The 22600-nt window shown below is 37.2% G+C and overlaps 1 protein-coding gene across 3 annotated transcripts in view; it reads right to left on the bottom strand.

Moving 5' to 3' along the window:
- DPP10 (dipeptidyl peptidase like 10) overlaps positions 1-22600 on the bottom strand; it is a 1333785-nt gene that overhangs the window by 97067 nt on the left and 1214118 nt on the right. For all 3 annotated transcript variants that reach the window (XM_032856197.1, XM_032856196.1, XM_032856198.1), the window contains 2 exons: positions 16310-16430; positions 5458-5612 (listed from right to left, as the gene is read on the bottom strand). In XM_032856197.1, coding sequence (XP_032712088.1) covers positions 5458-5612; positions 16310-16430 — 276 coding nt within the window. The remainder of the gene's footprint in view (positions 1-5457; positions 5613-16309; positions 16431-22600) is intronic.

Raw genomic sequence — 22600 nt, 5'->3', positions numbered from 1 at the left:
TCTTTTTTATTTAAATTCATCTGGTCAACATATTGTACATCATTAGTGTTTGGTGTAAAAAAAAAATGACTGGCATATCTTTGGGGGTGCATCATACACAATTCAGAAGTTTTGAGCCAATGGAAGGAGTCAGGAAAGTCCTTTGCTACAGAAACACTATGCTATGAAGAGAGATTATGGAAATGGTTCATATAATAAAGGGATTCCTGGAAGATAAGCTATGATCCTGCCTCACAGAGAAGGCTCTTGTGTCAGATTTTATAAAGCTTTTCACTGTTCTAAACCCCTCAAGTGCATGGGCACATTTGTCTTGGGCAATTTAGCCTTCTACCACACACAGGAGCTCCTTTTCACATCACTCCCATTTCAATTTAATTGCCATGAGTCTCCCTGAAAATACTGGCCTTATCCATATTTTTTAATCTAACCATTTCTCAAGTTTGACCAGGTTTATTAAAAATCAGAGCCGGGACATAATATTTAGTAGTGCCATTCAAAGTGTTGATCTTTGACCAGTGGCATTCATCAGCAACACCCAAGATCTTAGAAACAAATTCTGGGCCCCCCGCCAACTCAAAAATCTCCAGGTGTGGGCCTAGGATTCTTTATTTTAACAAGATTCTCAGATAACTATAATTTGTATGTAAATTTGTTAAGACTCTGATATATATTTTTTCCAGTAATATATATTATTACTAGTACATAGAGTAATGTATATATGTCCAATAACATATGTTATCATATACATACATGTACACAATGATATATATTATAGCTCAGTGGTTATCAGAGGTGTTAGCCTGTATCAGAAGTACCCAGAGAGTCCCTGGGTGGTGCAGTCAGCTAAGCATCTGACTTGATTTTGGCTCAGGTCAGGATCTCAGGGTCCTGGGATTGAGCCCCACATCAGGCTCTGCACTCAGTTAGGGGTCTGGTTGTCCCTCTCCCTATGACCCTCCCTCCACTCACACTCTCTATCTCTAAAATAAATAAATAAATATCCTTTGAAAAGAGGGGGAAAAAATTACCCAGAGGACTGGAGGGCTTGTTTAACAATATTTTAACCAGCATTTCTCAGGTCATGGGGCATGAAAATCTCATTTCTACAGTTTCCCAGATAAGGCTGATCATTCTGGTAAAAGTACCACATTGTGAGAACCAGTTTAGCTTAACCCATGAGTCAGAGAAACCTGGGTTTACATTTTGACTGCTATTGACTAAAAACAGACCATGAGCAAGATGTTAAGTATCCTCAAGTATTATTTTATTAGATTATCAAAAATAAGACAATACTTCACTGAGAATATGTCATAAGTCAGAAGTTTTGAGCCAAATAGGTTTCCTTTCTGTAGCTATAAATATCTCATAATTTTGTTTTTTGGACTAACAAAAAGATTATCTATAAAAGTCTTAAATTTTTAAAAAATGTCTAAACTAGTATATAGTAGTGAATTAGAAAGATAGTAACTAAAACACTGACAACTTGGTAAAAAATTCTGCTAATTTTTAAAATCCTTCAATAAGCTCATTAAGAAAAAGAAATTTAATTAAATTTGATGTTTCTGTCAGTTCTTATCAATGATTAATAATTTTATGACATCCTTTGTCAAAGACATATATGGTTATTACCAAATCATAAAGCAGGGGTTTTTTGTTTGTTTGTTTGTTTTGTTTTGTTTTTAAAGCTTATTTGTTTCTGTATGCATATACCTGTAAAGGATTACTGATACCCCAGTTAGCTTTTACATGGAAACAAATTATAAAAGTTGTGTACACATGTGGCCAATTTTAGACAAAAAAACCCCCACATCAGGCTATTTCTAAAATTCAGCTGTCCAGCATTCTATAATATCAATTAGATTTTTATCTCTCCATGGAGTTTTGAAATTAAGTGCACATTTCAAGTTCATTTGTACCTTTTTTAATATTTGGATCATTTCAATAGTTTGCAAATTAGAAGAGTTCATCTATTTGCTTTTTATAGTCACATTTGCCAGAAAGACTGCATATCCACAGAATCCTTCCTCTATGATTCTGAAACACAAGCCTCAATAATAATTAACCTTATTTTACTGGTAACTAAATTGTCATTAAACGAGATAATGCTTTAATTAAGAAGATTAACCTGAGGTTACTGAGATAGAACTGTGCATCTCTTTTGTGCTGAATTGCTAATGATAGGGTATTTTATGAGTTCTGAATCATGCTGAATTAAGTAAAATACAAATATATTTGTTTAGTGTAAGTATTTCATTAGTAAATCTGACCACATTGAGTATTTGCTGCACTCATTTTAATCTAGTTTAATTTGAAGCACAGTTTAGTGTGAACTCTATGAATTACTTCAATGACAAAGTACTACTTTTTGGAAGTTTATTACAAAAGTAAGAGCAAATCCAAATAATATAGTTGTTGGTGGAAGACCTAGCAAATGTTTTGTTGTAAACCAGAAAATAATAAGACTTTTCAAAGTTCCAGTAATATACCCCAAATGATACTGAAACTTGAGAACAAGGATCAAGCCCAGATCTTGCTTTTTTGAGTCCTGTTGTCTTAAGTACCTGGGCAGGGATTTCCTACTAAAAACCTTCTGAGGACTTAAGATTCTTTCTCTCGGCTTGGCACCAGGAATAGCTGTCTTTTCTTTATGATTAATACTCCTCAATGGTAGTCATTAACACACATTCAGGACTTTCACCTTGTATTACAAATCCCTCTCTCTCTATCTTTTTCTAAGAATCCTATGTATATCCCACTATATATATATGTAAGTCATTAGGAGTAAATGGAGCAAACAGAGCTCCAGATATATTTGTTAGCTTTCCAAGAAGATAATTTTGATTCCAGCTATGTTTTCGAAGATACAAATTAACCTCTGGTAGTTCTACAGAGTGGGATAGAATCAATAAATCTGAGTTATTTCCCCGTTCTCAAAATAACTATGACTTTTATAAAAGCACTTAGCCTTCTAGAGAGCTTGGTCTGTCCATCCATAAGTAGAGAAAATTGTGAAGAGGTCCAAATAAGGGAAAAAAAAAAAAAGTGAAAAGTCTCTCTGAAAATATGAAGCATATTATTAGCACACCTGATTTATGCAATAGCAAATATTATTATTCTATGGCTAGCTTTACTATTAAGAAACATTAAACAATTAATAAAATAATAACTTACTAATAATGAAGTGTCTAGGTTTCTCAACCCAGGATCCTCCGAAGTAAATTTGCTCAGACATTTCTGTTTGTCTGTTTGTTTGCCTCAGTCTGTTAAAGTTAAGAGGTTCTAGGAGTGTCCAAGTTCAAGCACCAGCAGCCCCTAACTGAGAAGGCAATTTGAAAACGCACCTATGGCATTTGGTCTTATGTTGTGAGTCCTAAGATTCCCCACTCCTCTTGGGAAATGAATTACAAAATGTTGTTCCTTCCCTGGGGCTGATTTTTTACTCCCTTTGTGCAGTGAGAAAACCAAACAGTCATGTATGAATATCGTGCCTGGTCACATATGCTTCTCACAATACGCCACTTCGTTCTGTATTTAAACTGTCAGGTGAACCTTCATTATCATACATGAGAATTAATACATTTGAGAAGCCTTTTCAGTCATTCTCGGGGGAGGGGGTGCAGATACACTACAGAGGAACAAACTGTCATTCATCAAACATGACCAAATCTAAACTAGAGAAGTGGTAAGTCATGTACCTGAAGTACAGTAAAAAAATCTCCTGGTGACTATGGATTGTTTTTGTTGTTGTTAGGTCAAGTTGCCATTTTCTCCTGAAGAGCCCTGAGTGTATATGCCCTCTAATTTATAACCAGAAAAGACACGAAAAATAATATTTTAAAATCGGAGAACCGGATTCCTCTCAACCTTGTTGTCCTTCTCAGCTGTAAGCCAGTTGTTTAATACCACAGTCTATGGAAGGAAGGTGGGATGGAGAGGGGGAAAAAACATAACAACAAACAAGACGGTGCAGAATCTCACTGAGGAAACTCTCTTCTTATCCCCGACTCTCTATATCCAAGGCTGTCTTTCTTCCCTCCTCCCTCCCTGCCTTCCTTCTCTATTTAAGTACTTGAGTCTGGTGGATGACAGGAAAATAAGAAAAGTATGCCTACCCTAACCATGCTTTCATAGAATAATCTATGTGATGGGTAATTTGTCCAATTCCATGCCCAATTAATGTAACGAACAAGTTACATTAAGGTATAAAACCTATCATGCTTGTGCTTGGGAAACAAAGTACAACTCACTCAGGAATGTCTTAAAAGTAGCTTCTGAGGGCCCCCTGGGTGGCTCAGTCCAGCCAGTTAAGCATCTGCCTTTGGCTCAGGTCATGATCCCAGGGTCCTTTGGCAGGCTCCCTGATCAGCGGGGAGTCTACTTCTCCCTCTCCCTTGGCACCCCCTTCTGTTCATGCTCTCTCTCGCACTCTTGCTCTCTCTCTCAAATAAAGAATAAAATCTCTTAAAGACATAGCTTCTACATTGAATTAGCAGCCACCTCTTACCTAATTAAGAGCTGAAATGTTTAAAAAAGTTTCCTATAACATCTTTACATGATTAATGCATAGAAGCCTCATTCATGAGTCTTTTTCTTTGTAATATAAACACAGGGGAAATGTATATTTTTTTTAAAGAGACCTTAAGTTATCAAAAATGTCATACCATAGGAAGAAAAAAAACATAACAGTTACACTGCAGATGTTTTTGCAACCTGCTCCCTTATTTGAAAATCGTTTTACTCGCTGGGCAAGAGTTCCATGTTTGCCTGACTCAATAAAACAATTCCATCTATCTTAGCTACACCTGGCTGTGGCTCTACCCCATCATGTTATAAAGTATGTTCCAGAATATGCTCTGACAAAATAATAACTGATGTTACTACAAATAATAATAAATTCTTTATGCTTAGTCTATTCCTTACTGGGGATGCTTTCTGCTTAGTCAGTTTTCTATGGGACATTTATAATGCACATTAACATATAGTATATTAAGTGCTCTAAGAAAGCATCTGCAAGAAGTTGGGCTTTATTTTTAACTAAGAAATTTCAAATTATTTGACCATGGGACTTCTTCTTTCCTTATAAGGCCAGAAACAACCAGAACAAAACAAATGGAGAACAAACACAGAATGGACTTTGGAGAAACCTGTGATTTGGCATCAGTGTTCCCCTTATCTTTTCTCATTTTCTTTCCAACTGGGAAGGCGAGGGAAAAAAGAATGAGGGAATCAAAGAGAAAGAAATGCAGCAAACGTGGCAGTTGGGAAGCCCTGAATCGTCTCTACTTCTTCCTACCAGAACACCGGACAGGCTACTGCAAGTCCTGAAAGATGACTCTGCCAACCAGGAATGAAAAGCTTCCTTTTCAGCAAAGACAACTTGTTCATGAACCACGGATACTCTCCATCAAGTCACTAGTGTGGAGAAAGAGAACAAACGAGTACTTTCACGTTACTTACCTTAGGGTATGGATACTGCTTTCCTTTGGGATACAACGCTCCCGTAAATCGAGGGATAACCATGTTAGGCACCAACGAATCATTTATCATCAGGAAGGCAAGCCTTTCTCCATCTGGTGACCACCAGTGGGCAATGTGAGAATGCAGAAGTTCCTCTAGAATAAATGAGTGTTATTTGAAACCAACTGTAGAGATGTGGGCTCAGTGACCCACAAACATCTGTCCTTGAAATCTCCATTGCACATATACATTTTTTTTAATATATACTGTGTTGGATTTTATCAACGTTTTAGAGAATTCTGCATTTCTGGGTTCCCCTTTTAGTCCCAGAACAAGCAGATGCAATGGCAGGAAAGAATGAAGCAATGAAGTCAGGATTTCATAGGCTGTCAGCAATGTGGACAGAGAAAGTGAAAGCACTGCTGGAGTAAAAAGAGTAAGAACAGTAACTGAAGACTGAAATGGCACAAAACGTATTTATGTCACCACTCATTCACATTTGCATTCAATCATATTTCCATCATCAAGCACGTTAAATACCCACTCTCATCATTGAACAAGTTGAATACCCACTACACTCACAAAATTATTTTAAGCTGTAAAGAAAGAGAATGAGAAATTGGTTATCTTTCTTGTGACCCCAGCTCCACTATTCACTTGCCTATACCTGCTTTCGGGTCCAGAAGATTTACATGGATGAACTACAGCAGAAGGGCCACCATGCCCTCCAGAGCATGACCTTTATTGTACTATGGCAAGAGATTAGAAGGAGGAGAGTGAAGTCAGAGTATGTATTCCCTTGGCTCCTCCATGGAATGTCACTTCAGTCTAGCTGTATGTTTTAAATGATGTCACTACGCCTGTCAATGCAGTCTCTTCTGTGAAATTTTCTCCTTTTGTATCTTGTAATGGCTCATCTCTGTGGTCACAGGGGTAACTATAGCTTGGTTGCTACTAGTCTAGATTATAGCTCCGTCCTTCATGGTTTCCCTTTGTAAATGTGGCCTCTTTGTAAATAAATCTTCAGATTACTGAATGTGCCAACTTTGTACCCGGGCAGATACCATGATGAATACCAGTAAGAGACTCAGAAAAGGGACCTTTAAAATTAGATTTTGAGATTAAGCTTGTGATCTATATCTATATACATCTGTATCTGTACTACCTTTGACGTGATAATCACCTTTCCAGGAGGGAACTGGAGCACAGATAATCCATAGCAAAGGATAGAATCAGGAGTCATCCACTGTCACTGGTGAGGATACAGAATGAAATGCAGATAGAGATGAAAGGTTTTGGGAGGGTAATTGGTTGTGTACTTAACTGTTACAAGAGTGGCAACTGTAAAAACTGTAAAATGAAGCTCACTTGGTTCATATAACACCTCAGGGAGATTCCATAGGGATAAACTGAAATAGGAACCACATCTGCAAAACCAAGAATACAAAGTAGGTCACTGTGGCAACTCTGAAGGAGTCCCTCCCTTCTGCCACTGCAGGCGGATAAGGCAGAGGTCCAAGAGAACACAGTAAGGGGCCGCAGCTATGACACAAATTAGGGGCCCCACTCCAGGTGTTTTTTAAAGCTAAGACAGAGATATTGGTGGAGAAGTCCTAGGACACTGGCACATAGGATAAGGATGTTTGGGTCAACATCTGCAGTATACCTGTGCTTTCTGGACTAGTCTCATAAATAACACATTTATAGTGGAATGTTGCTGTAAGTGTCTAATATTATGGCTGAAGATGCTGAACCTCAAAATTTACACAAGTCTCCTTTCTGACAGAGGCAGCCTCTCTCCCAGGGAGTTAGACATTCTCTGCATTAAGGCAGGGTGAAAGATAAATTCCAAAAAGCTGAGGAATCTATATCCCTAGAAGAGTATTTAGAGATCTAGTAGCATAGTATACAGCAGGGTATCTCTTCTAAAGTAGGAGAAAATTTGTTGGAATTGTACTTACGCTAAAGTAGAGAGGGAATAGACTCTTCTGATTTTGAGTAACAACTTAAACCACATTCACATATGTTGCCCTGTTCTACTTCCCAGGTAGCCTGTAAAGTTGCCTGTTCTGAGCAGAGCCTGTGGAAGAAACGGCTCTGCAGATCAGGGACATGAACAGCTTTCCCTACCATCTTCGTTTTAAAGGTGCATGGTAAACAGAGATGCTGTGTGGAGCTTCTGACACTCATTATAAGGCAATCAAAGCACAGGCATTACAGGCTTGAGAGGAAGGCCATTTCCTCCCATGCTGATAAATATTCTCCTTTTCAAAAGCAGGTCTCTCCTGGGCTCTTGCAGAAACAATTAGCCTGACCACAGGATACCAAGTAGCTATGCAGACCAAACTGTCCATCAGGAACTGACTCTTATCTGGCTCACTGACCGTAAAACAGAACACATACAGCAATATCCCACTATAACAGAAGGGGCATATATGGGACTGGACAGAACGCATAAGTAAAATGTCTAGATTATCGCATCCTCTGCTTTACCCTCTCTTCTTCAGCTCATATCTAAACAAGATGTGTTTTCGAAGACACACTTACAGGGGAGGAATACAGGGAGGTCTGGTTTATGGGCAGGTCTGCATGATGTACTTGAAGACTCTGGAATTGGAAAGGCTCTGTACCACAGTCTGACTGAGGAGTGGCATTAAAAGACTAAAGGAAACAAAATCCTTCCTGTCACAGACTTTTGAACAAGATATGTACTCTTCTACTTCTTGTGGAAGGAGAACTGGCTTGAAGCATAGATCTACCCTGATTCATGCACAGTAACTAATAAAAGACCTGATTAGGGTTACGGGAAGACAAAAATTAGTGACAAGGAAATTTAGGGAAAGATAACTGCACTGACTTATCAGGAGGGGTAAAAATGTAAAAATGTGAAGATATCAGTATCCTACTTAATATCGACCAGAACACATCCCCAGCCGAGGAGGCTCTCAATAATCAGATGGACCATATGACTACCAGGTGCATGTCAGTCAGCTTTGGCTCCCACCATCACCTGCAAATGATAGTGGTCATCATTAAACTCTTGACATGGCATGATTTCCCAGCAGGACTAGCTGGCTACCTGGTGGCAGGGAGATTACTGGGGAAGCATTCCATCAAGAAGGGGTAGCATTTTGTCATTACAAGATAGACACAAGCTCTGTATAGCTATGCCTGTGCTAGTCATGGAATTACAGAATAGCTTATCCATTACCACAATAATCCACTCTCCATCACCACCAAACAGGAACTCCTTTATAGCAGAAAGAAGAGCAATAGGCTCAGACCATGAATTTCACTGTTTTCTTTTAGCTATATGTACCTGGTTTGACGGAAGTGTTAACTAGTCTTCTCTATCTCAGTCTTGGCGCTGAAACAATCCTGAAGTTGGGATGTCATCATAGAGCATACATATGTCCCTCTCGCATAGCCAGAAAGCAAAGATCTAGGAACTAAGGGGTAGAAGTATAGCATTCTCTTATCACTATCACACCATTACCCCCCTGGACATATTTTGTTTCTTGTCTTCATGATAAGGAGATCAATGGGTTTCTGAGTCCTAATGCCTATGGCAGTAGGGGTTACTTCCACCAAACAATGTCTTAATTCTCTTCCTCTGAACTGGAAGCTGAAATTTCTCCCCAATCAGGTGGGACTCAGGACTGGGGATGGCGGGGGAACTTGACAGTGTTGTCTGATGATTAAGCTCATCTGCTAGGAAGAATATGTGTCTTCACTATACAACAGAGAGTAAAGAAGACTATATCTGGACCCAGAGATTCAGAAATACTCCTTTGTCCAACTTGATCTCATTTTCCAATTCTACATTTCCACATTCCAATTTCCATTTCAGTGGAAAACTGAAAATGTAGCAACCTAATTAAGAAAAAGAGGAAAAGGAATAAGATTTGTCAGGGATAAAATTTTGGTTTGATCCACCACGTAAATGACTCCTATAATCAAAATGCTGGCAGAAGGAAAGAGAAAAATGAATGAATAGTTCTCAGAGGGAGCTAGGATTACCAGTTAAGGCCATATGATAATCTTATTTCTTTTCTTGGGCACATTTCCCCAAAACCTTATATGGAAAACATAAGTGCTGACTGTAGTTATAAATTTCAGACTGGTACATAGACTGGACTAATATCGCCCTACAAAGAAACAGTAGCAGAGGGACACCTGGGTGCCTCAGTCATTAAGCACTGCCTTCAGCGCAGGTCATGATCCCGGTCCTGGGATCAAGCCCCACATCAGGTACCCTGCTGAGTGGGAAGCCTGCTTCTCCCTCTCCCATTCCTTCTGCTTCTGTTCCCTCTCTTGCTGTATCTCTCTCTGTCAAATAAATAAATAAAATCCTAAAAAAAGAAATAGTAGCAGATGGAACTTCATGTGTTCTTTCAAGGACACAAAGTTTTTATCTGAATAAATTATAACATCCCCATGATCTCTGAGCTTTTGTTGGCTGTCACCAATATGAGACCAGACAAATCAAATGAAGAGAATAAAGTTAGTGCATGGTATTTACTTTCTTGGTTCTTACACACTGGAAACATGTGAGTCTGGCTATGTTCCTCAACCAAAACTTACTGCTTCTATTACTTGAGAAACTATAGGAGACCCTCCTTCTAGGTTCTAGTAAAAGAGCACTTACCCATCTCACTTCAGGTGTAAATGGCTAAATTAATACTAGCCAAAGGTTGCTACATAACCCTTGTCTTTGACAAGTGGTCCCTTCATAGATAAAATTTTGTATACTACTTTGAATGTGCCATTTTTTTTCCAGTTGTAATCCTGACCCTGATTTGTACAAGTTACTTACAATTCATATGAGGAAACATGAGTCATCCACATGACACAATGAGGGAAAAAAATGCTAACTGCCAACTGAGTGTAAACTCTTAAGTCTTATGAGCCTTGAAGGTACAGAGAGATCAGATTGTCCTGTCTAAAATCAACACTCAGGTTTTCTAAAGAAATGGGTTCTATCCTAGGTGCTGAAATATATCTGTGCAGGTACTTCCCAAGAATAAGAATGGCCCAGATTTGAGAGCACCATTCAATGGAAACTAGGTATCATCTACTCTAATTTATTTTAGAGTGACCTATGCCTAGAGTTGTTCCTCACAAAAACACTAAAATATCAAAGTAGTACACACAAAGAGTTATGTGACTTCCTTCAGGTATAAAAATAAAGCTAACTGAAATGGGAAGGAAATAAATAAAAGAATCTTTAATATGCATCTACTTAAGAGTGCTCTTAGATATGCACACACTTCTTTAATTGCAACTAATAAGGACTCTTACTCATGGATTGAAACTTCCTGTGTTAATTATATTATTTACAAACAATGTATTTCTACAAATTGCATACCATCCATCTCAATGAGGGATTGGTTCTTCTTTGTCTTTATTACAATGATTAGAAAATCTCACTGCAGAACAGATGGAGTTTTCAACACATGTTGTTTTATATCAAAGACACTTAAAAACATAGCCTCAACACAAAGTACTTACAGTAAACTAACTAATATATAATCATTGTGTTCAGATTAACATGCTATTCTGAAAAGTTAGCTAATTTTATCCATTTGTAGTTTATCAATTTAGACAGATAAGATTTCCCGAGTGTGCTACTGCCAGTCAGATGGGTCTGTGGTTCATTTTTCCCCTTTATTTTCCTTATCTGTCAAGTTTCTTAAAAGAATTGTCTATATTCATAACCTTCTCCCTTCTCATTTATACCTCTATCCATTGCAATCTTGCTTCTGGTACCACAAATTAACTGACTTTGCTCTTATCAATTTCTGGTAGCAAATCCAACAGTAACTATGGAATCCTTACTTTGTTTGACCTCCTGAGACTCAGCTCTATTATTCTATCTTCCTCTGGCTTCCATGGCTGCATCTCTGCCTTTTTCTTTTATCTGTCATAGCCCAGTTTTACTGGGATTTAGTAAGTGCTCAATAAATAATTGCTGAATCAATGAATGCATGAATGTGATTTCCTGTATCCAAGACAGAAAAAAAAGTGAAAATAGCCATTTTTGCATTCTCAATAAATAACCAAAAAATTTAACAATCTTCATCTGTTGATAAGGAATTGTTTATGCTGTCAATTGTTTCTCTTTTTTATTCCTTTCATTCTTAAAGCTCAATGCAAATACCATTTCTTCCATGAAGCCACTCTATATTCCCCCATTCCATTAGAATTAATCCTACTTATATTTCTAGTTGGTATGTGGACATGTAGTTCTATTTATATTTCTATTTACTATGCTCCAAATGATTCCTTATATAACAGGTGTTTACAGTTTTTCACTCCACAAAGTTAGTAATGCCCACAATATGGAAACCCTATTCCTCTTCACATCACTCTCAGATAATGCTGGAAAGATGTGTCTACTCGATAACTATTGAACTGAATATCACAGAAGAATTCCTTAAAAACACATTTATAAATCATTTAGGCACATTAGTTCCACTATTTTATATGTTCAAATAACCTCAAGTGACACTCACTTTTTCTATTGCATAGATTTAGTACTTTATAGAAATTTTCCAAGTTGTAGACTTGGTAGCTGTGAACTTTACTTTGTTAGCAAAGAATTCCTCTGATATTTTATTTAGTTGAGTTACTATGTTAAATGCACCAATTTATATGAATAACATGAGATGCATTTTGTGTGAATTGTGTTTAAAACGTTTCATTTTGAGCATAATGTTTCATTTTTCTTCGGAAAGTCACCAACTCTTTAAACCACATTTTATTTCATTTGCCTTTTCTTTCCGTAGGAATTGAATGATACTTAAAAAAGGGACAAAGAGGCTTTAAAATAACACTTGAAGACTTTAAAACCTTGACATATGTGTCTGTTACTGGGATCAACAGCCACACTCACAGACTGGCCTGAACCTAAAAAATTTAAGCCATGCCTTCAAATTTGTTCCACAAAAATATTTTATCTTTTCTGTGACTCCTTCTCTAATCTTTTTTTCTATGATATTTACAAAAGGCAAATTTCAATTAAAGCAATTAAGTGGAAATGTTACATGTTCCTTCTTTAGTCTCCCACACATACTAATTCAGATTATAATTGATATTTGTAAAGTAACAAAAAAGGAAATCTCCACACTAGAGTATTGCACACATACTGTTGAAGGTCATATGCATTCTTAGATGTCACTGTGTTATGGTGAGTATACGGAAGGGAAAAAAGAAAATATGGGAGCTGTTGGTGTCTTGGAAAAGCACAGTGGTAGTGGGAGACGAAGGTAAATGTGGGACTCTTGAAACATGTTGGGGATGACAGATGAGGGAAAAATCAATGGCATCCAAATGGCCTAAATCCCTCTGTCAAACCTTAACACCGATTCCCATGATACAGTCCCTTCTCTTGGAAATAAAGCAAGAATTGAGGTAAGTCTTTGGTCAATAGGATTCAGATTCTTTGGCTGAGGAAACAGACCTGTGAAATCTAATAGCTTAGGTCCACAACATGGGTCATTCCTTGGGAAATGATGAAAGGCACTGAATTCTAACAGTAGAGTAGACTAGGGAGAAGTACTGGCTTTGAAAATACAAATTCACGTGCCATCTTCGGCACTTGTGAGCTTTGAGGCCACGTCCAAATCACCTGTCCCCCCTGAGTCTTGGTTTCTTCAGTAAATGATTAAATATGCTAGCATTGTGAGGATTCAATCACATAACACATTTGGAATTTGCAAGGATACGTACAACATAAGAGCCCAAAGGACTGAGTTTAATTTGAATGGCAAAACTGTAAGTTTTCCATTCTCTTTTGGAAAGTGTCAGACCTACAGTGTAATTACAGAAGTTTTTGTCCTACATGTCCTACCTATTCCCCAACACAGTCAGTGTTCACTCTCCATAATATATAGAATTTTATTCTCTAATTAGGAAAATAACCATATTTGTCAGTTAATAGTCTTTAATTTCTCTTCTGACATTTTCCTTAGAAATGTAATGCCATAAATTATATAAAGCCTTATGTAAAAGAGGCCCAAGGCAGTTTTCAGTTGTCCAGGCACTAGATTCTACATTGAGTTAACTTAAAAGTTCTACCATGTTAATGATCACATTTTGTTACCCAAGGTAGCATGCCAGCACACTGAGAAGCACCAGAGTTCCCACTAAATTATTCCTTCCCTCCCTGAAGCCCACTACTCTTATAAATGCTTGCTCACTGTGCTTATAACCACTATTTACGAGTGATCCAAACCAGAAGCCAAAGAATCATTGACTTCTTTTCACCCACCCCATCCATTTAACCACTAAGATCTATCTGTTTTACTGCCTCATCAACTTTAAAATCTTCCCGCCTTCTTACAGCTTTAACCTTACTAATATTGCTCATTATCTTTCAACAGAACACAGAAAAGGCCTGCCAGCTTCTCAAGGGTTCTTTCTGCTATTCAATCCCAGTTTTATACTGTAGTCAACATGATCTATTTATATGGAAGATATAATACTGACACTCCCTTACTTAAAAAGCTCTATTAGTTACCCCATTTACTAGTGGAAAAATAATTGAAATCCCAGATTATTTTTAGGGTCACTATCCCTTGGTATTTGCTGCCCTTTTACTCAAATTTTATGCCCCAATAATACCAAGCAGATCTTAGTTCCCAAGGCACACACCATGCTATTTAACATTGCTATGCTTTTGCAAGCTTTTAACTCTTGCATAGATTTCCTTACCTAGGTTCTTCTCCTTCCTTTCATAAAGTTTTTATTTAAATTCTGGCTGGTTAACATACATTGTACTATTAGTTTCAGGTGTACAATATAGTGATTCAACATTTCAATACAGCACCCAGTGCTCATCACAAGTGCCCTCCTTAATCCTCGTCTCCTGTTTAAGACATCCCTCTACCCACCTCCCCTCAGGTAACTATAAGATTGTTATCTATAGTTAAGAGTCTGTTTCTTGGTTTCTCTCTCTCCCTCTCTCTTTTTTTTTTTCTTTTTTGCTTATTTGTTTTGTTAAATTCCATATGAGTGAAATAATATGGTATTTATCTTTCTTGACTGACTTACTTCACTTAGCATAATACTCTCTACCTCCATCCATGTCTCTGCAAATGGCAAAATTTGTTATTTTTTTATGGCTGAGTAATAGCCCATTGGATATATATGCCACATCTTCTTTATCCATTTGTCACTTAATGGACGCTTGGGCTTTTTCCTGCCTAGTTTCTTCTATTTCTTAATCTTTCAGGCTCAACTCAGAGAGTTTCTCCTTTAGGAAAATGTTTGCAAATCCCCAGAATGGGCTAGCTTTCTTTTGTTCTTTCATAGAATCCTGTGTTTCCTGTGATTTAACTGCTTGTCACACTGCACTGACATGGTTTCTTCACCAGTCAGGGTTTCACAGAGTGCCGATGACGGTTTGAAGATGAAGGGCATCTCACCCAGCTCTTCTAAATCAGAGATACTGAGTTCTTGCTACCTAGATTCTTGGAACCACCCCAGTTTCAAGTTTGTTCTCCACCTATCTCTTTAATTCACTGGGCCATCTCACACTCTAAAAATTTATACTTTTGCAATAAGAAAGCCAGAGTCAGCTTCTGATACTCTGAATCGAAGAACCCTGTGAGTTCGAATTTTTAAAAAATTCAGAGCGTAACTATTTTTTACATTTCCAAAGTAGTTCCTACTACTCCTCTCAGAATTAACTGTGGCCTCTAAAATAATTTATTATTTGATGCTGGCATATATACAAAAATATATTGTAAATATACATGTACACATATGCATATAAATCTCAAAGGCACAGTGTCTCTTCATTAATAAAATAGCTCCACCCAGCAAAATGTTTCTCTCAATGTGAAGTACTTTGTTTTTTACCTTATTATATCTATTATAGATATCTACATTATATCTGTTATAATAGATATTATACCTATTATATCTCAGCACCCTTACAAATACTTAGAACATACGTAAGTCTTTAATGATATCTGTTTAATGATAGAATGGATGAATAAGTGAAGGAGGTAGGTGATTTACTTTTCCTACAGACTTAAGAATATGGAGTCTGATGTGGAAGATTCCATTTGCCAATATTGCTCAAGAAATAAAATTTATTTTCTAGATGATTATTAGCTTTATAATTTCTAATCAAACGTGACTAACTTGCTTTAAATCTTAATGCATTTTGCCAAGATCAGTTGCAGAGTCTGAAACTTAGGTATTAACCTCAAGCCTTGAGTCTTCCTGAGGAAATCTGTACCCCTAACCCAGCTGACAACTGGTGCATGATCAAACTGGATAGAGGTTTTTATTACCTGATTTCCTTTTTATATTCTCAGCTATCATGAAAACTTCATTCAGTAGTTATTACAAAGGACCCTTTAGGTGGGTTTTATTTTGTTCCCTATGCGATGGCTTTTAAACAATGACAGACTGTTCTTAATGAGAATGACTAAAAACAAGTGGTTTTCATGCACTTTTTGAGCAGTAAAGATTTTTGTTTCTCCTTTCCCATAGTCAGAAAAATTCAGCATCTAATTCCAGAGTGACATAAAATGATTACTCACTTTCAATAGTTAAGCATCACCAAAATCAAATCTCTCTAGCCTGAACAAAATGTACGTGTACGTATGTGTATACACACACACACACACACACACACACCCTTCAAATGTAGTAGATGTGAATCACAACCAGTCAAAATATAAGCACATGCAAAGACATGAAAGCATGAAGGCAATTTTGAGCAGAAATAAGAGGAAATGGAGCTATAAGTATGGTTACAGAATGAACAGATTTCTCTCAGATTTTGTATAAAAATATGTTGTTTGTGTTCTTTTGAAACTAAATCTATTCGACTCACCTTCATATAACCAGTCAGCAATCCCATTAAAGATAATTCCTTCTTTTCCAGAAGATGTCAGTCGCAATGAACTGCTCTTTATATCAGGTTGATAGTAGATATTATTCTCAAAAATATAAATCTGGATCCGGAAACATAAAAGACCCCAAAATGCAATATATTAGGAAGCTTTTTAAAATACCTTCATACTATAGATTAATAGCTGAAGCACTAAGTGTTATGTTATTTGCCTGCTATCAGTTTGTGTTTGTTTAATACATACATTTGCATTGCTTTCAATTATTAATGGCAGTTTCCTTTCTTATCATATCAATATCAAATTGTCATTTAGAAATTACACAGTACCACTATTGAAGCATTTAAATCCATATTTTCAACAACAATTTTTCATCCACTTAATCTCTTTTCCATCACAAAACTGATTTGGGTTTGAAATAACACTTTGCATACTTAAGAGATTGAAAAACTAAAATAGATGCCATTTTAGTAATAGCCAACTACTTAAAAGGCTCAATTTGGGGTCTTTAACTTTTACAAAAATGGATTTGGTCATCAATAAAATAACCTCTAGATAATCTCTTTTTTTAAAGGTTTTATTTATTCATTTGACAGAGAGAGAGAGAGCACACACAAGCAGGGGGAGGGGCAGGCAGAGGGAGAGGGAGAGGGAGAAGCTGGTTCCCCTCTGAGCAAGAAGCCCGAAGCAGGCAGGGCTCAATCTCAGGATCCTGGGATCATGACGAGAGCTAAAGGCAGATACCCTACCAACTAAGCCACTCAGGTGCCCCTCTAGAGAATATTTCTACTTCCACCCAGCTTGACTCACATACCCTGATGGAAGAAAAGGATGGCAAAATTCCTTTGAATTTATAAATGGGACACACCCTGCTATGCGCCACTCTTCCCTGGCAATTCTTTTCCTAAATAGCTCACTAGTGATAATGACCATGTGCTTCAGGGTTCAAGAGAGAGTTTTAATTTGAACACATCACAAAGTCTTCCAAAATAATATCATCAACAACAGCCCCCACAATAGGAACTACAGAAATTAAACAGGGTCTGTCCACACAAAATAGAATTCAGGATAAAATTATCAGTAAATAATTTTTAATACCAAAAATTTCAAACTGCTGGTCTCTGGATAATAAAACCTTCAGAGAACCATGTTTCATCCACATGTTGGGGAAACAGAATATTACCTAATGGAAACCACAATGAACATTCTACTAGAAAGGTAGAAGACAATTTACAGCCCTTTGTTCAGCATGTTGCAGAACCATTACATAATAGTGAACAGAGCAAACACCACAATTCCTGATACAATCCTCTAATTATGAGATCCTAGATTTTAAATCTTGGTGTGCAAAATGATGAAAGCAATCTTAATATCCAGAAAATTTCATTGACATTCTACTTTGAGTCTGGTGAGTTGGCAAGTATACAAGTGAGTGGGTCTAATTATCATTTCAACACTGCATGTCATTTATATTACAGGTGAGAATGCCAAAATAAGACGAAGAATTTTTGAGGGGTGAGGGTAGGGAGAAAGAAAGATACATTAGGGTGTTCACAAGAGAGGGCTATATCATGAGGAAGCCTAAATTTAAAATCCAAGTGACTTAGATAATTTTCTGAGCCTTTTTAAATCTCATTCCTCTCCTTTATAAAATGTGGATAAGTCTCACACATGCCTTACAGTCTCCTACCTTCTGTGAAGCATACATGACTTGATGAATGTAGAACATGTAATACATGTGACTTTGCCTAGAAACGGCTAATTTGGTTCAAAATCCTAAGCTTTATGGAGGCTACAAATTCTAAATCAAAATAAAATTTCTACAGCTTAAGCCAAACTGTTAATTATCCCAAACCATCGACCAGCATTACATTATTATGTTGGTAAAATAGGGACCAGGAGAAGCAGGACTAACAGTGGAAAGAGGGGAAGTGATAACAAATGATATCTACTGCTTTCATTTCATTTAGAAAGTTTTCAAGTGATGATAGGAAATAAGAAATAAGGTTATTATTGAATCTCTGTGGGTCCTACTTAGCTGAAAGTTTGAAAACTATTATCTCAGGTGTCTGAAAACTAGATGAAAGTTAGCTTTAATGACTTTCACAGTCCCTTATAATGAAAAAAAAAATCACTTTATTCTAGCCATCTAAAGCTTGAGCTTTACATCACTACCTCCTTTTGCCTTTTACAAATAGTATGTGAAACAGGCTCACAAAATCTTCCTTACTTGGAAGGGATCCCCTTTTTGTACCCGAACCTTCTCCTTAGGACTTGGGAGCAATAATGGTTCAGATCACCCACACTCATGCTACCTAAGCACATGTGGCTATTCTTCAGAGTAGAGGTGACTTAGTCCAAAGTAAGATAGTTCCAGATCCTCAGCTTTCTGAAAGGAACAAACTCTAAGTCAAAACAATTGATAAAACCTCCACGATTTCAGCAGATGTATAAATTATCCAAAACCATTGACCAGTAATTACATTTATATTTGAAGAACAGATTGGATGATATTCAGAATCCATATGAAACTGACATCTGCTTCAATGTAAAAGAACAAGCAATATGGAATCAGAATTTTAATGCCATTTGCTGAAAGCTGCAATGCCAAGGAATGTCCACAAGATCTTTTTTCTAAGGACAAAAAGTTAGCGACTGCCTTCAGGAAAATGTACATTTATAATCTTCTAATCTGTTTTTTTTTTTTTTAAGAGATTTTATTTATTTATTTGAGAGAGAGAGCAAAAACAGAGAGGGAGATGGAGAAGCAGACTCCCTGCTGAGCAGAGACCTCCCCCCACACAATGGGCATGATAACCAGGACCCTGGGATCATGACCTGAGCTGAAAGCAGACACTTAACCAACTGAGCCACAGGCACCTCTTCTAACTTCTTTTAAATAGCCAAAGGTTTTCCTTGGATTATACTACTTTCAAATAATAATCACAAACTTTAACTACTAGCTTAACAATATGAGAAGCGCAGATATTCACAGGTACTACCAGGGCACTCCCATAAAATGAAACTGGATCCAAATGTCAATCATCAGGGGTGGCGACCAGATTTAAATCATATTGAAAATATGACAAACGCTAACGCCATTTATCCTAATGTTATTGACTAAGATGTCATAATATTTTTGATGCCATTAATCAATTCCTTCAATGAGCCACCTAAACAGTATAAAAAATAGGAATGGAGAGCTATTTGACCATGTTACTCTTCAATTTAGATAGTAAGCCAACAGCCCAGTTTTTCAAAATCAATGGTCTTAATACACTTAAAAAAATATTCAAAATTGGTGAAGTTGCCAGAAGGGAACAGGAAGGCAACTGAAGTACTTTGTGCTGAATCATGACAAGTTAAGAAACATGTAATAAATGTTCTAAGAAATTAATCAGTGTGTTAGATGATACTGGTCATTACCAAGTGATTGGACATAGCAGCATCACTTCTGTGGAGGAGTTTGTAACAGCCAAATTTTCACCTTTTCTTCCCACTGCCACAACCACTGGGAATGCTTATGATGGTGGATCCCTCAGAAGCCTGGATTGCTGAGTGAAGAGGCGTGGAGCAAATCCCCTCTCCATCCTAGCCAACTTGTAATGGACACATAGCAAGAAATGAACATCTGATGTTAAAAGTCATTAAGATTTTGGAACTGAGAATAATTACAATGTAAATTAGCCTACTGTGACTGGTTCAACCAGAGACAATGCCTAATAATGGCAGACTCTTGTGAACTTTTAAACAGCTTTAAAAAAACCCAGTAAAATAAAACAAGAATTGAAAATTAGACCTATTTTTCATGAAATACTACTGAAAAGCTATTCCATCTTCACTGATCTTCATAATTTTTTTTAAAGATATTTATTTACTTGACAGACAGAGATCACAAGTAGGCAGAAAGGCAGACCGAGAGAGAGGGGAGAAGCAGGCTCCCCGCCAAGCAGAGAGCCCGATGCAGGGCTCGATCCCAGAACCCTGAGATCATGACCTGAGCTGAAGGCAGAGGCTTTAACCCACTGAGCCACCCAGGCACCCCAATCTTCATAATTTTATATTAGAAAACTGAGTAAGTCAAAAATCCCCAAGCACTATAATGGTGTTAGAGGATCTGTAACAGTCTAGTTGGGGTAGTATTTGGGTTGCTTTCTATTGTGACTTGCTCTCTGGGGGCAGAGGAGGGAAGGTCATTAAGAAATTATCTCAGATAACAGATATTGCTGGCAGGGATAGAGTGAAAGGAGTCCTTTCCTATGTTGATTATGAAAACAAAGTAGTATGCCCAAGTGGGAAAGCTATATGGCAACTGAAAACAAAACACAGTCTATCTCAGCAATCCCAAACCTGGGACCTCATCTTGTAAGGGGCCGGGGAAGCACTAACATACAGAAAATGCTAATGCATGATATTTATTTCCACGTTGTCTATGAGGGCCAAAGAGAAGAGTCAAAAGGAAAACCCATCAACGTGAATGCCTGAATGGATTATGATTCACCTGCATCACATTGTAACATTCAGGCTTTGTGGAAGACAAAGTAGTGTGCATGAATTGACATGGAGGAGTTTCACATAGATATTGTCAAGGGACAAAAGACACAAAACAAAAAATAATTTCATGCACTAAATAATAACAATACTAATACAAACTTATACTATTAGGAATCTCACTAACAGATATACATAGCCACTGTCTGTTGGTAGTCAGCTCCATGCTGTCCCTATACAGTCTTTGACTAATGTGGGCCAGTAGAAGCCCAAAATTCACATTTCCCAGACCCTCTTGTAGACTAGTCTCAGCTTGTTTGCTAGAAGTGTTCTGGTTACTTTCTGCAAAAAGGAGAGAGCTGGTAGTTAGGAATTAAGGACATTTGCCTTTGGCAGTTGGTCTAGCCAGCTGCAGCCATAGTGGTTCAGGGACAGTTTATAATATTTATAAATATTATAAACATATATATGTATAAAACCCTGAAGAAATTATAGGAATACATATTTACATAGGTATTATGTATACATTCACATAAACATATGTATGTATGACTGTGACTCTGGAAGGATATATGCCAGTCTTGTAATATGCATATATATGCTGGAAGATAGATATACAGTGAGAGAGAGGGAAAAAAAACAGGTAATCAAACAGAAAAGACTAGGAAAATACACTAAAAACATTTGATTTGTACACATATGTAAATTATACAGGTTAGGATAATATATAAAGTACAAATAATTCAGTGATAATAAAAAATAGTGACAGTAATATAGAAGTTAGTCTGACATGTAGGCTACATGAACATTAGGTAATTCTTTTTATTATTTTTTAAAAATTTGAAAGTAATGATAAAGGGTATCTTCTTAACCTGGAGTAGGGTTTTTCAATCTACTGACATTGAGGACTAGATACTTCTTGGTTGTGGAAGACCGCCCTGACATTGTGGGAAGACCGGCAGCATCTCTTACTTCTACATACAAGATGCCAATGGCAGCCCCTTCTCTCAGTTGTGACAGTCAAAAAGGTCTCCAGATTACCCAATGTCCCCTGGAGGGAAAAGGCAAAATCACTTCCAGCTGGGAGCCATTCATTTTGAGATAAGTCTTTTTTTGTTATTGTTTAAATGTGTTATGTTAGTCACCATACAGTACATCATTAGTTTTTGACGCAGTGCTCCAAGATTCATTGTTTATGTACAACACCAAATGCTCCATGCAATACATGCCCTCCTTAACACCCACCACCAGGCTCACTCTTGAGGTAAGTCTTTTGCACGTGTATGCTCCATAAATGAAATAATTTAGTTTAATTCTCAAACCTTTAAAAGCCAATTTGCAATTTGTTGTTCAAAAGTACTCTGCTAAGTGTGCCTGGGCTATAAAGATTTTAATGTGTAATCCCTATCTTCAAGAAGATTATAATTTTATGTGAGAGATAGGCAGGTAAACTCTGAAAATCCAATGAAGAAAAAACACAGATTACAAGGCTTAGCTGTGAGTGGCAGAGGTCAGGTGGGGGGAGTGATTCATGAACATAATTTATGAGATACTGAATTTAAATTATGTCAGAAAGGACAAGGAGTGATTTCAAGGGATACGGAAGGTAGAGAAGATGAAACGCCAGGCTAAGGGAACAGAATGAGCTAAATCCAAAGCTGAACAACTATGGAACTATTAGAAGAACTATACCTTAAGATTCAGGAACACCTCTATATACTTATGACTGTCTAAAAGTTAAGATGGCGGCCAACCACAGAGCAGCTTGGATTCTACATCAAATG

This window comes from Lontra canadensis, unplaced genomic scaffold (assembly GCF_010015895.1).
Source record: "Lontra canadensis isolate GAN:19392208 unplaced genomic scaffold, GSC_riverotter_1.0 scaffold11, whole genome shotgun sequence".
NCBI classification, from domain to species: domain Eukaryota; kingdom Metazoa; phylum Chordata; class Mammalia; order Carnivora; family Mustelidae; genus Lontra; species Lontra canadensis.
This window is presented reverse-complemented; position numbering and strand designations above follow the sequence as displayed.